We start from the raw sequence: 13,470 nt of genomic DNA, 5'->3' as shown, positions 1-13,470 counted from the left end.
ATATTAAAAAAAATGTTTGCAGTTACTTACCCTCACAAATAGTGGAAAGCCCAAGCCATAGAAACCCACTCGGAAATATTCCGGTTCTGGCCTCAGTTGTGTTAGTATATTTTGAAAGAATTTAGCTTCCAATATTAGAATTTCACTTAATTTATTATAATCGAATCGTTTCGTCTCGTAAAGTAAGGCTAGTTCTTTGCACAGTGGTATACCTTTCTCCCAGCATTTGCCTTTATCGAAATATTTTAAGATCTGTAAACGAAAAAAGGGAAATTAGATAAAATTTAAGATTTAAATAAATAAAATCATCGCCCCCTTAAAATGTTATTTAAAAATGTTATTTTAAAAATACACGCTTCTTATAGGCCCTCAAAAATGTTATTTTAAAAATCCACACTTCTTATAGGCCTTCAAAAATGTTATTTTAAAAATCCACACTTCTTATAGGCCTTCAAAAATGTTATTTAAAAAATCCACACTTCTTATAGGCCTTCAAAAATGTTATTTTAAAAATCCACGCTTCTTATAGGCCCTCAAAAATGTTATTTTAAAAATCCAAGCTTTTTATAGTCCCTCAAAAATGTTATTTTAAAAATCCACGCTTCTTATAGACCCCCAAAAATGTTATTTTAAAAATCCACGCTTCTTATAGGCCCTCAAAAATGTTATTTTAAAAAATCCACTTACCTCATGATACAATTGTTCCTTTCGCTGCCACTCGGGCTGGCCATCATTACCATTTGGCGATAAACTTGATGTTTCACGATCCCAACTTAACATGTCGGCATATAGTTTTAATGTAAAACCAGCCTCCGTATAGTTTTCAGCTTGCAAATGTAAATCATGTAATTTGTAAATATATCTGAAAAAACACAAACACACACACTCATTATTGTAAACATTTTTATAAAATATTTTTTTCAAAACTTACCTCAAATACATTTCTTTGCGATTGATTTCATTTTTATAGAAATTCAAAAGATTTACCGTGCAGGACATGCGTTTATCACGATTCTCTTCACCCTGCATGACGCTACGATAATCGAGTAAACGTTCCAAGAGACGTGTAACTGAGGCAATAAATGCCGTGCCAGCATCTTTCCAAATGGGATTTTCATTTTGGACCTTTTCAAGAAGACTTTTACAAAAACAAAAAATATTAAAATTATGACAATAAAGGAAATTATATTTAAGAAGCTACACGGAGATTGAAATAATACAATAAATAATGAAATTCTTAAACCAATTTTAAAAATGGGTTATTTTTTATTTTAAAAAATGTGGGCCAATGCAAAATTTATAAGCCAAAAAAAAGTTATTTTTGGATGTCGAATCGCCAAAAACATTTCCTTACAGAAATTATTTTTTCTTTAAATAAAAAATAATTATTTACAATATAAAATAACAACAGGCAATGATTCTGTTTTTATATAAAATGAATCTACAAAATAATAAAATGACCACAGCAGATGATGAGATAAATGTTTAACTTACACCAGACTTAGATGTTCCCTTTTTTGTGGTAGTATGGGGTTTTTTGGTTTCAGGTTTGAATGCATTGTTATTTAAGAAGAAAGTTTTTTTTATAATGATGATGAAAAGCACAAGTTATTAAATATTTAAAAATTAAAACAAAAAAAATTGAAATATTGAAAAAAAAAATTGAAAAATATGAAACATTTACAATGAACAACATCAAGCAGCAAGTGTGTTGATATTAGTAGTAGTACAATTAGTAGATGGTGTAGATATATGTTTTAAAGTGAATTCGAAAATTGAAACAACAAATAACTTACATGGTGCTGAAAAGTTCGCGATATTCATCATCGCCCTTATTTTCACTTATTAGCAAATCTAATTTGTCGATAAGTTCACTTTCAACCCAACGGAAAGAGCCACGGGCACTCTGAAAAAAAAGAACGAAAACATTAGCAATATTCTTTTAAAAATCCACGCCTCTTCCAAGTCTTCAAAAATACAATTTTAAAAATCAACACCTCTTACAAGCCCTCAAAAATACTATTTTAAAAATCAACGCCTCTTACATGTCCTCAAAAATACAATTTTAAAAATGCACGCCTCTAACAAGTCATCAAAAATACAATTTTAAAAATCAACGCCTCTAACAAGTCCTCAAAAATACAATTTTAAAAATCAACGCCTCTAACAAGTCCTCAAAAATACAATTTTAAAAATCAACGCCTCTAACAAGTCCTCAAAAATACAATTTTAAAAATCCACGCCTCTTACAAGTCCTCAAAAATACAATTTTAAAAATCCACGCCTCTTACAAGTCCTCAAAAATACAATTTTAAAAATCCACGCCTCTTACAAGCCCTCAAAAATATTATTTTAAAAATTCACGTCTCTTACAGGCCCTCAAAAATATTATTTTAAAAATTCACGCCTCTTACAGGCCCTCAAAAATATTATGTTAAAAATCCACGCCTCTTACAAGCCATCAAAAATACAATTTTAAAAATCCACGCCTCTAACAAGCCTCAAAAATACAATTTTAAAAATCCACGCCTCTTACAAGCCCTCAAAAATACTATTTTAAAAATCTACGCCTCTTACAAGCCCTCAAAAATACTATTTTAAAAATCTACGCCTCTTACAAGCCCTCAAAAATACTATTTTAAAAATCTACGCCTCTTACAAGCCCTCAATTTTAAAAATCTACGCCTCTTAAATACTATTTTAAAAATCTACGCCTCTTACAAGCCCTCAAAAATACTATTTTAAAAATCTACGACTCTTACAAGCCCTCAAAAATACTATTTTAAAAATCTACGCCTCTTACAAGCCCTCAAAAATACTATTTTAAAAATCTACGCCTCTTACAAGCCCTCAAAAATACTATTTTAAAAATCTACGCCTCTTACAAGCCCTCAAAAATACTATTTTAAAAATCTACGCCTCTTACAAGCCCTCAAAAATACTATTTTAAAAATCTACGCCTCTTACAAGCCCTCAAAAATACTATTTTAAAAATCTACGCCTCTTACAAGCCCTCAAAAATACTATTTTAAAAATCTACGCCTCTTACAAGCCCTCAAAAATACTGTTTTAAAAATCTACGCCTCTTACAAGCCCTCAAAAATACTATTTTAAAAATCTACGCCTCTTACAAGCCCTCAAAAATACTATTTTAAAAATCTACGCCTCTTACAAGCCCTCAAAAATACTATTTTAAAAATCTACGCCTCTTACAAGCCCTCAAAAATAATATTTTAAAAATCCACGCCTCTTACAATCCCTCAAAAATATTATTTTAAAATCCACGCCTCTTACAAGCCCTCAAAAATACTATTTTAAAAATCCACGCCTCTTACAAGTCCTTCACCACTTTGGGTATATTCAACAGATGAATCCATTTTCATCGGAATTTGTCACAGGTTAAGTTATACTAATTTCAGTATGTTTTGTGCATATCGGCCACATTTTGAGTTATTGGTGTATCATGTACTTAAAATCGGGAGAAAATATATTAGGAGCTCTATCCAAATCTGAACCGATTTCAAAAAATTTCCACACGCTAGCTTATATTAACCTCAGTACATTGTGCAAAATTTTTTGTTAATCAGTCTAACTTTGGGTCTTTAGCTATATCTAAATTTGAACCGATTTTCAGGAAACTTAATACACATCATTCTGGACCTAATTCAGTACACTATACAAAATTTCGTGCAAATCGAAAGATATATAGGGACTTTGGTACACCATTTAAATTAAATCGAACGAAAATATATATGGGAGCTATATCTAAATCTGAACCGATTTTCAGGAAACTTAGCAAATCGAAAGATATATGGGACTTTGGTACACCATTTACATTGAATCGGACGAAAATATATATGGGAGCTATATCTAAATCTGAACCGATTTTTCCCAATTTCAATAGGGTTCGTCCTTAGGCCAAATAAGTGACCTATGCAAAATTTCATCCAATTCGGATCATAAATGTTACCTGTACTTTGTTTACAATTTAACATGGACAGACAGACAGACTGACGGACATGCATAAATCGACTTAAAAAGTGATTCTATGCATATTCTCAAAAGGAACCATGTGTCTATATCGTTTCCTTTTGCCTCTTACAAGCATATGCACAAAGACACTGTGTGGTGAAGGGTATAAAAATCCTCAAAAATATTATTTTAAATATCCACGCATTTGATAGTCCTGAAAAATATTATTTTAAAAATTCAAGCCCCTAATAGCCATTAAAAAATAGTATTTTAAAATCCACGCCTTTAATAGTCCCTGAAAAAATATTCTTTTAAACATTTGCGGCCCTGAAAAAAATTCTTTTAAAAATGTACAGCTTTAATAGTCCTTGAAAAAATATTCTTTAAAAAATCCACGCTTCTAATTAACCTGGAAAAATATTCTTAAAATAAATCACGCCTCTAATAGCATTCATTCTTCTCAAAATTTAGGGCTCGGAGGTCACCTAAAAATTTTATACTGAAAATATATTTACCTGTTCACACTGAATCATATCATAGAATACAGTTAGTGTAGCTTTCCTTAGCGATGGTTCCGGCACCAAAGTAACCTCCAGGAACGGCCCCACCATATATGGTATAAAATTTAATTTCTGTTCACCCAACTGTGACCACATACTCAATATTTGAAAACCCATTAGGACACGCATATCACCATGTGAATGTAGAATTTTACGTCTCTTAGGTTCACGATATTTTTCCAATTGCAAAGAGGGTTGGGTTAGGAAGATCACAGCCAAATGGAAATATTTTCGCCATAATTGAAAATCAAATGATTTCGTTGATAAGAAACGATAGACCAAAGGTTTAGCAAATTCTTCCAGAGATTTGCGTAGCACATCATTGCAGGCCAATTTCATAATTAACCAATCGTTGGGAAAGACTAACCAATCCTGCGAGAGAAGTTCTTCGAATACCAGTAATGAACTGGAAAGGAAATCCTTTAGATCTCGAGGATCTTTATTGGGGCACAATTCATCCCAGTAACGTTTGTATTGAGTTTCATCCAAAAGTTGTAGCAGGCCCAACATGCAGGCTACCAATTGGGGTACGACAGGATTTGAACCCTCGATTATGATAATTATTGTTTTGATTAGAATTCCCAGAATATTTTTACACAGCGAATCTAAATCGTGCTGCAGTGTGTTGGTGACTTTGTCCTTTTGTTCTTTTTGCAGATCATAGAGATGGGTGAGAATTTCCGCCAAAATATCGGCACAAAGTTTCAATTCATTACGGCGACTGAGATGCATGCGCAAGTGTTTGCAGGCCACGGAGAGGATGACGGTGCGGGAATCTGAAAAAATAAAAAATATTTAAAAAATCCTTTTTGAAAAAATATTTTTTTTACTTACCATCTTCCCGGAAAAGTTCGCCCGACACCAAATCCTTAACCGCCTGTAACTTGGCCTGAATCAAGCGCACCGGAGCATCTCGTGGTATGGCATCCAACATATTGCGTGCCAGCATACCCAATTCCGGTGCCGGTAGGGTATCCTTCAATTGTTCCAAAACCACACCCGTCGAACTTAGCAAAGCCTCTTGAGTGGGTATAATCAAATCATATGACGGCACCGCCAACATACCATTGAGAGCGGTAAATAGTGAATGTAAATCACGGCGAAATGAATCCTCATATTGACCACCTGTGGCCCGGGCGAAGAGCTTACGTGACTGTATCAAAAGTTTAAAAATATATTCCAAAGAACCAAAACATTTTTGAAAAGGGTCGGGATGTTCGGCTTTTGTCAGGAACACAGCCATATGTTCAACAGAGGTAATTAGACCCTTGTACACCAATGCGGCAGCAAAATGATTTTCAATATACTCATTCATGACAGGGCGAAAATGTTGAAATTTATTACTCTGCAGAAGACTGAAAATGCTCACGAGGACATGGAAGACTAAACCGGAATGTTGAGTGCTATTGCCCTCCTCATTGGAGAACATGGCAAAGAGAGCATCGAGTACATCTTGTAAGAATTTTACCAGCTCTTCGTCGTTAAGCCTTAGCACACCCGTTAGAGAATCTTGTATCTTTTCTGGATGGGCCCGCCATTGTAGCAACGACAGTAAATCGGCATTTTGGGTCAACTTCGTGGAACACAGCAGCGAACGCATTACAAACACCTCCTTGGAACTGCGATGAAATGTGGAACTACATTCCGCCTTGGCATGCGGATCTTTGGGTTTACAGGGTAATATTAAATAATTGGCAGTGGTTAGCTTGGCGGAATCTTCACATTTGTAGACGTAAAGCTCATGTTGGCCATCGGCCAGGGTGGCACCACTGGGATCCATGAGACGGGCAAAACTGAAACCAAACAACTTCGGTTCAGATTTTTCCCTTGTCGAACAGTGGCGAAATTCGAAGCGTACATGGGCCGCCGAGAATTTATCAATGGGTACACTTAGCCGTAACATTTCATTCCAGCAGGGTGCATTCTGATGATAGAGAATCATGGATTTGTAGTAATTTTGGGTATCCATACCCGAAGCACCCCATAGACATTCTGATAGGACATTGCCAGCAACATCCAGGACCACAACCGTAACGAGTATATTTTTCGCTGTATTTTTGCCACCCCGCTCAAATTCACCCCTTTCCAACGTGATGAACATATCATTGCGCACATCACCCGGCATAATGACATCGGGGAAGCCCATTTTCCGTGTAATTGTACTACCCTGGAAGAGCAAAGGTTGTTCTTGTCTCGCCTGACCCAAACCACCATGCAATAACTTCAGTGAGACAATTATACCCTGATTGTTTTGATTTATTGTTGTTATCGGTTGGAATTTACTGCTCGATTTTTTAATAATCAATTCATGCAGCTGATGAAAATCCTTCTCATCGTTGTGATAGACCAGTTTGATGTTGAAATCCTTTTCCTCGGATTCAATGGTGGTATCATAATGGCCAATATCGGCCAACGAAAGAACACCAACACCAAATGGTCGGCGATATGCCGAAGTGCCGGTACAACAGGAATTGTTACTTGACTTTTCGCTGGGTAAAATTTTACCCACACGCATTACCACAGCCACCAAATAGAGATCCTCATTTAAATCGGCAGCACCTGGAAGAAAAGAAAAAAAATTGAATTAAAAATAAATTTCTAAATTCGATATAAATTTCGAACATACCCAAATCGGTGAACACTGTACAATTACTATTGACCCTTTCAATGTAATTCGCATATCCGTCTTTACATATTTTCACCACAAATCGTTCCGACACGGCCTTCATATTATTCGCATCGTATAAATAGAAATAGACTTCAGCATCGTCACCACCACCAATGCGATAACCAAATTCCCGCATACAAAAATATAAATGGTGGGTGAGGATTTTTCGTTGGGTTTTACGGCGCAAAGTACCTCGACTCTGGGGGAAAAATTGGAGAAAAAATTCAAATTGTTTTCATTTAATTTTTTTTATTTCATTCAACCTACCGATGAGGCTTTGGCATTATCGGCACTTGTGACATGAACATTATATAGTCCAACAATTCCAATGTTATGAGGATCTACAGCCAAGGGGCCAATACGTGGTACCAAATCAAGGCCAAGTTTTCTGCAAAGAAAAACCAAAAACAACAAAAATTAGTTATGAAAAAAAATTAAAAAATATATTGGAAGGGAAATAACCAATTTTTTGTAGTTGATTTAATTTAAATTTTAAAATGATTTATTATGTGTCACAGTATGTTCGCTTGTCGGCATAACATTTGACCAAAAGTGTTAAAAGTTTCAATCATTTATCTGTACCAACAACAACAAAAACGATGTCCAAGCCAATTCATTGCGGGTGGTTAAAGACAAAAAGAAATAAAATTGAGATGAGGCAAATCCAACAAATTATCGACTGCAAGAGCCAGCCATAAAAAAAAAACAACAACCACAATAACAAGAAATAATAGAGAAACCTCAAAAACCACTGAAATCGAATATTTTGACATGAAACCCATTTAAAACTAATGGGTTTCCAATTCCTGTGGCATCAATGATCATCAATTGCACAGCAATGTTTTTTGTACAACTATGAGTGTATAATAGGGTGTAATAGACAAACAGGTTTTACATTTTATAAAGAAAAAATATTCTTCACAGAAAAAAATTCCTATAAGATCTACAAAAAATATTATTAACATAAATCACGCCCTATTATTTTAGTAGGCCCTCAAAAATATTCTTAAAAGAAACCGGGCCTATTATACTAGTAGATCCTTAAAAACATTCTTACAAGGTGCTCAAAAAATATTCTTAAAAGAAACCACGCCCTCAAAAATATTCTTATAAGAAAGGTCTTCTAACATATTCTTATTAGAAAAATACTCTTATTGGAAAGACTTTCAACAATACCCCCAACCTAAAATATCCTCAAAAGATATTTTTATAAGAAACCACACCTAAAAGACCCACAAAAATATGTCCTCAAAAATACTCTTATAGGAAATACCCCCAGCCTAAAATACCATCAAAAAGCTGTCCCTCAAAAAATATTCTAAAAAGAAATCTCGCCTAAAAGACCCTCAAAAATATTCTAATAAAAAATGGAAAGATCCTCAAAAAATATTCTTATATGAAATACCGCAAACTCAAAACAAATTCTTAAAAGAAACCACGCCTAAATAGCCCTTAAAAATATTCTAATAAGAAATGAAAGGACCCTCAAAAAATATTCTTGTAAGAAACCACACCTGAAATACCCTCACAAAATATTCTAATAAGAAATGAAAAGATCTTCAAAAAATATTCTTGTAAGAAACCACGCCTTAAATACCATCAAAAATATATTCTTGTAAGAAACCACGCCTTAAATACCATCAAAAATATATTCTTGTAAGAAACCACGCCTAAAAGACCCTCAGAAAATATTATTGTAAGAAACCACGCCTAAAAGACCCTCAGAAAATATTCTTGTAAGAAACCACTCCTAAAGGGCCCTCAAGAAAATTATTATATGAAATATCGCCTAAAAGACCATCAAAAATATTCTTATAAGAAACCACGCATAAAAGACCCTCAAAATTATTCTTATAAGAAACCACGCATAAAAGACCCTCAAAATTATTCTTATAAGAAACCACGCATAAAAGACCCTCAAAATTATTCTTATAAGAAACCACGCATAAAAGACCCTCAAAATTATTCTTATAAGAAACCACGCATAAAAGACCCTCAAAATTATTCTTATAAGAAACCACGCATAAAAGACCCTCAAAATTATTCTTATAAGAAACCACGCATAAAAGACCCTCAAAATTATTCTTATAAGAAACCACGCCTAAAAGACCCTTTGAAAATATTCTTATAAGAAACCACGCCTCAAAAAATATTCTCATAAGAAACCACGCCTCAAAAAATATTCTCATAAGAAACCACGCCTCAAAAAATATTCTCATAAGAAACCACGCCTCAAAAAATATTCTCATAAGAAACCACGCCTCAAAAAATATTCTCATAAGAAACCACGCCTCAAAAAATATTCTCATAAGAAACCACGCCTCAAAAAATATTCTCATAAGAAAACAACGCCTCAAAAAATATTCTCATAAGAAACCACGCCTCAAAAAATATTCTCATAAGAAAACAACGCCTCAAAAAATATTCTCATAAGAAACCACGCCTCAAAAAATATTCTCATAAGAAAACAACGCCTCAAAAAATATTCTCATAAGAAACCACGCCTCAAAAAATATTCTCATAAGAAACCACGCCTCAAAAAATATTCTCATAAGAAACCACGCCTCAAAAATATATTTATAAGAAACCACACCTATTGGTCTAAAATACCTCATATAGACCTTGAAAAAAATTCTTAGAAAATCCACGTCTCATATAGGCCTCAAAAAATTGTTGGACCTTTGAAAAAATATTCTTATGAATCCACGCCTCATATAGACCTCAAAAAATTGTGGGACCTTGAAAAAATTCTTAAAAAATCCACGCCTCATGTAGACCTTAAGAAATTGTGGGACCTTGAAAAAATTCTTTAAAAAATTAACACCTCATATAGACTTTAAACAATTTTTGGATCCTTGAAAAAATATTCTTAAGAATCCACACCTCACATTGACATTTGAAAAAATATTCTAGTCGTTAAAAACATATTCTTTTAAAAATCCACGCTTTTTAATTCAAGGTCTAATCAAGTTCATTTAATTTCATTTTTTTATGTCCACCCTAATATTCGCATATTTGTGCAGACACAAATAGGCGTCGGAACTGTCGAATAACTGTGTGGTAAATGTTTAAAATGTAAATGTAATTAACAGGGAGAAATGAAGTACTAAACGAATTATCGGGTTGAATGTAGACAGAAAAAAAGAATGAGAGATAAAAATAGGAAAAAAAGAAAATATTAAAAATTTTATATTCGCAATTAAATGCAGGACACAGGCTGCAAAAATATGTAAAATACTATTGGATATTTTAAACACAGATTATCGGAAGTGGCGTTAAGTTCCTAAATCCGAATATTTCTTTTCCCAATTTAATCCGATTACGACTTAGTCCATATACAAAATTATTCGGTGTTTTAGTTCAATATTTTATTTCTTTATGGCTTACATGCCGATATTCAAGATGCTGTTGCTGCTGCTGGTATTCAGCAGTTGCTTGTGGTGTGTTTACCTGTCTTACGCATAGAAAGAGACAGCAAATGCAGCAACAAAACAATGAACCGAAGAAGAAGAGAATATTTTACAAAAAGGAAACTGAGGAAAAATACGAACCAGCCAAATGATGGAAAAAAGAAGAAGCCATTGATTCTGGCTCACGAATATGTTCTGCAGCATACTCAATTGTCGAACGATACGATGCATTGACTGTATCGATCACCATGTACTACATATACATGCTTCCACACATGTATGTATAGATCGTGATGATCATCGCGTCGTAAATGTTTCTTTCGTTTCGTTTTTACATGGCGTCGATTTAAATGGCTGTATAACAAGAACAACAACGTAACTACTGCATTCCGCACTGCGCGCAGGTAATAAAATGTTGCTTTGGAAACTGTTATACAGAGATCGAATTGTTGATTCACTTCGATTTTCGAAATTCGGTAAAGGGAGCAGTGTTTATTTAAGAGAATGTTTTGTTTCTCTTGCTTTGTGAGATCAATTTTTCCGCTTTGTAATCGTGATGTAGTTGTGTGTGATTTTGTTTGGAATATTTTGAGGTTATCCATATTTTTTTGAAAAGGTTGTTTATTTTGTTGTTGTTGTTTTTATCGAATAAATTATAATGTCGTTAGAAATGTTTGAAAAAAAAACATGAAACACTTGAATGAAATTAATGATAATGCTCTTTTGTTTTGGCGGAGACATGTGATTTCAAAATTCAATAAATAGATACAGATAAGGGTTGCCATCTTCTGTGAAAATAATGATGCAGTTTTCAATTTGAACTTTATATTCGGCATTCTGAATATTGCAGGGTAAAATACATCCTCGTAGGTTAGGTTGACAGAGGCGTGGTTTACACAACCGCATGTCCAATATTAGGATATAGATTTAAGCCTGGAAGTGGCCTGTTGTGCGCTCTAGAGATAAAAGAAATTTAGAAGAAGTCATCTTTGGATTTGATTGTCCTGTACGTCTAGGATTTCTGTTTTGTTTGTTAAGTCTTACAGTTTTTTCATTAACGCCACCTAACGTCGGTTATTTCACAAAATTTGTCATCTCCTAAGAATTTGGTTCGGAAGCTTGTGTTCTCCACGCTGCTTTCCTCCCTCGCATGCCTAATTTTATGTAAGTGAGCCCACAGCCTGTTATGTCTTGTGCGAATACCGGCCAGTTATTAATTTCCTTTTTTTCCCATAAAATTGTTTGTTTTCCCACACCCCTCAGTATTCCAATGAATTGTGTGGGTTTCCGTTATCCATAACCTCAATTGTAGACGTGTTGCACTAACAGGTTTGGCATTATTTACATTTATTGTAGATCGGACGGTTGCACTTCTGGCGAGTATATTTGCTATCTCCCTTCCTACTATTTCTATGCGACTCGGTACCCATATAATTCGCACAAGACCATGTCGCGAGACATTTTTATGGTTTTTATAAATTTTAACACAGTTTTGGATTTAACTGTTTTAGAGGTTATTGTTTTATGTAATTATATTTATTATATCTTGAACCTCTTCCTGTAGGACCGTATTGTGTTCTGGTATGCGAAGTCAAATTTTGGTTTTAGGTTCTTTAATGAAAAAAAAAAACCCAGCCCCGACTTTCCAGCTAGGTTAGGTTTGGGGAAGTGCAGTCATTTATGTGGCTGCAGCACTTTGAGACCGTCAGGTCCGTTGTAATCATTCACGAGAAGAAAAGAGATAAGGAGAGATCTATAGAGGAGAGAAGATTGGGGAAATAAAGAGAGATGAGAGGCTTACAAGAATATATAAGAAGGTAAGTTTGGAATAATGTCGATGGCTGTAGAGATCGAATAGAAGATATATTACGTGCTAAGATTGCACTTTCCCACCCACTTTAGATTTCTAATTATGCTGTAGATTAGAGCAGGTTCAGTTGTTGAGTAGAAGCTAAGACTCGGTGGAAAATGAGTACCCACTAGTCTGAAGATGCTCAATACTCTCCGTCTCCTCCTCGTCAACGCAGAGTCTACAGTAATCAATTGCATCAAGATCCCATTTACTAGTAAAGGTCCTGATATTGCAATGACCAGTTATGACTCCAGTTATTACTCTTATTTCAGCTTTGTTCAGCGTGAGTGTGTCCTTTTAATAGACAGAGTCGGCCAAATAGATCTCGACACATTGCACCTAGGTTCGTTGTGTCAAAGTTAATAGGCTCTTTCATCGAAGAATGCCTCAAAGTTCCAGTAAAGTTGACATATGAGTGGTTTGATTGAATCATCAATTGCTAGATCTGTGGATTGAGATCCTTCGTCTGCTCTTTCATTACCCAATATGTCACGGTGTCTTTCCAGCTAGCTGGAAGCTAAATGTGTAACAACAGTTACCAGGGGGTATATTTGCTAGGGTTTCGCTATGCCATGAGTCCCTGTCGGGTATCATAGTTTCACATGTTGTGACTACTCTTATTTGAGGTATTCGGTCCAACTCATATATATGGCCTGTACTATATTTTGTTGCGGTCTATTGCATCCGGTGTCGATACACTAGTTCATAGCTTTAAGTTTTAAAACTGCGACGGCCGCTTCATATTCTATTTGGATGTCAATTGGATATATATATATATATGTACATATATACAATATAGTCTTTAAAGCTCTCTTTGGAACTGTGCTTATAGCCCCACATATAATACCTAGGCAGCATGTTTCTCAGGACTTTCTGTAACGATTTTATATTATATTTTTGTCCATTGCTGTCCACCGATGCATATGTTAGGATTGTGTATCATCTTTGGATTAAACCTCCATTCACATCATACGGCTCTTCTGCAGAAGTACCAGCATCTGTGGGCTT

General features: G+C 34.6%; 1 protein-coding gene across 1 annotated transcript in view; it reads right to left on the bottom strand.

Annotated features, from left to right (window-relative positions):
• The window catches only part of LOC133328984 (dedicator of cytokinesis protein 3), a 140,204-nt gene that overhangs the window by 3,753 nt on the left and 122,981 nt on the right, over window positions 1-13,470 (bottom strand). Inside the window, exons 4-12 of the mRNA XM_061537488.1 lie at window positions 7,468-7,588; window positions 7,159-7,399; window positions 5,367-7,091; window positions 4,488-5,308; window positions 1,797-1,906; window positions 1,495-1,512; window positions 932-1,138; window positions 688-862; window positions 31-252 (exon numbers count right to left, since the gene is read on the bottom strand). Coding sequence (XP_061393472.1) covers window positions 31-252; window positions 688-862; window positions 932-1,138; window positions 1,495-1,512; window positions 1,797-1,906; window positions 4,488-5,308; window positions 5,367-7,091; window positions 7,159-7,399; window positions 7,468-7,588 — 3,640 coding nt within the window. The remainder of the gene's footprint in view (window positions 1-30; window positions 253-687; window positions 863-931; window positions 1,139-1,494; window positions 1,513-1,796; window positions 1,907-4,487; window positions 5,309-5,366; window positions 7,092-7,158; window positions 7,400-7,467; window positions 7,589-13,470) is intronic.

Source organism: Musca vetustissima, unplaced genomic scaffold, assembly GCF_032173495.1.
Source record: "Musca vetustissima isolate MV318-11 ecotype Yass unplaced genomic scaffold, APGP_CSIRO_Mvet_v1 utg18190, whole genome shotgun sequence".
Classification (NCBI taxonomy): domain Eukaryota; kingdom Metazoa; phylum Arthropoda; class Insecta; order Diptera; family Muscidae; genus Musca; species Musca vetustissima.
Note: the sequence above shows the minus strand (reverse complement) of the source record. Positions and strands in the feature narration are given on the sequence as shown.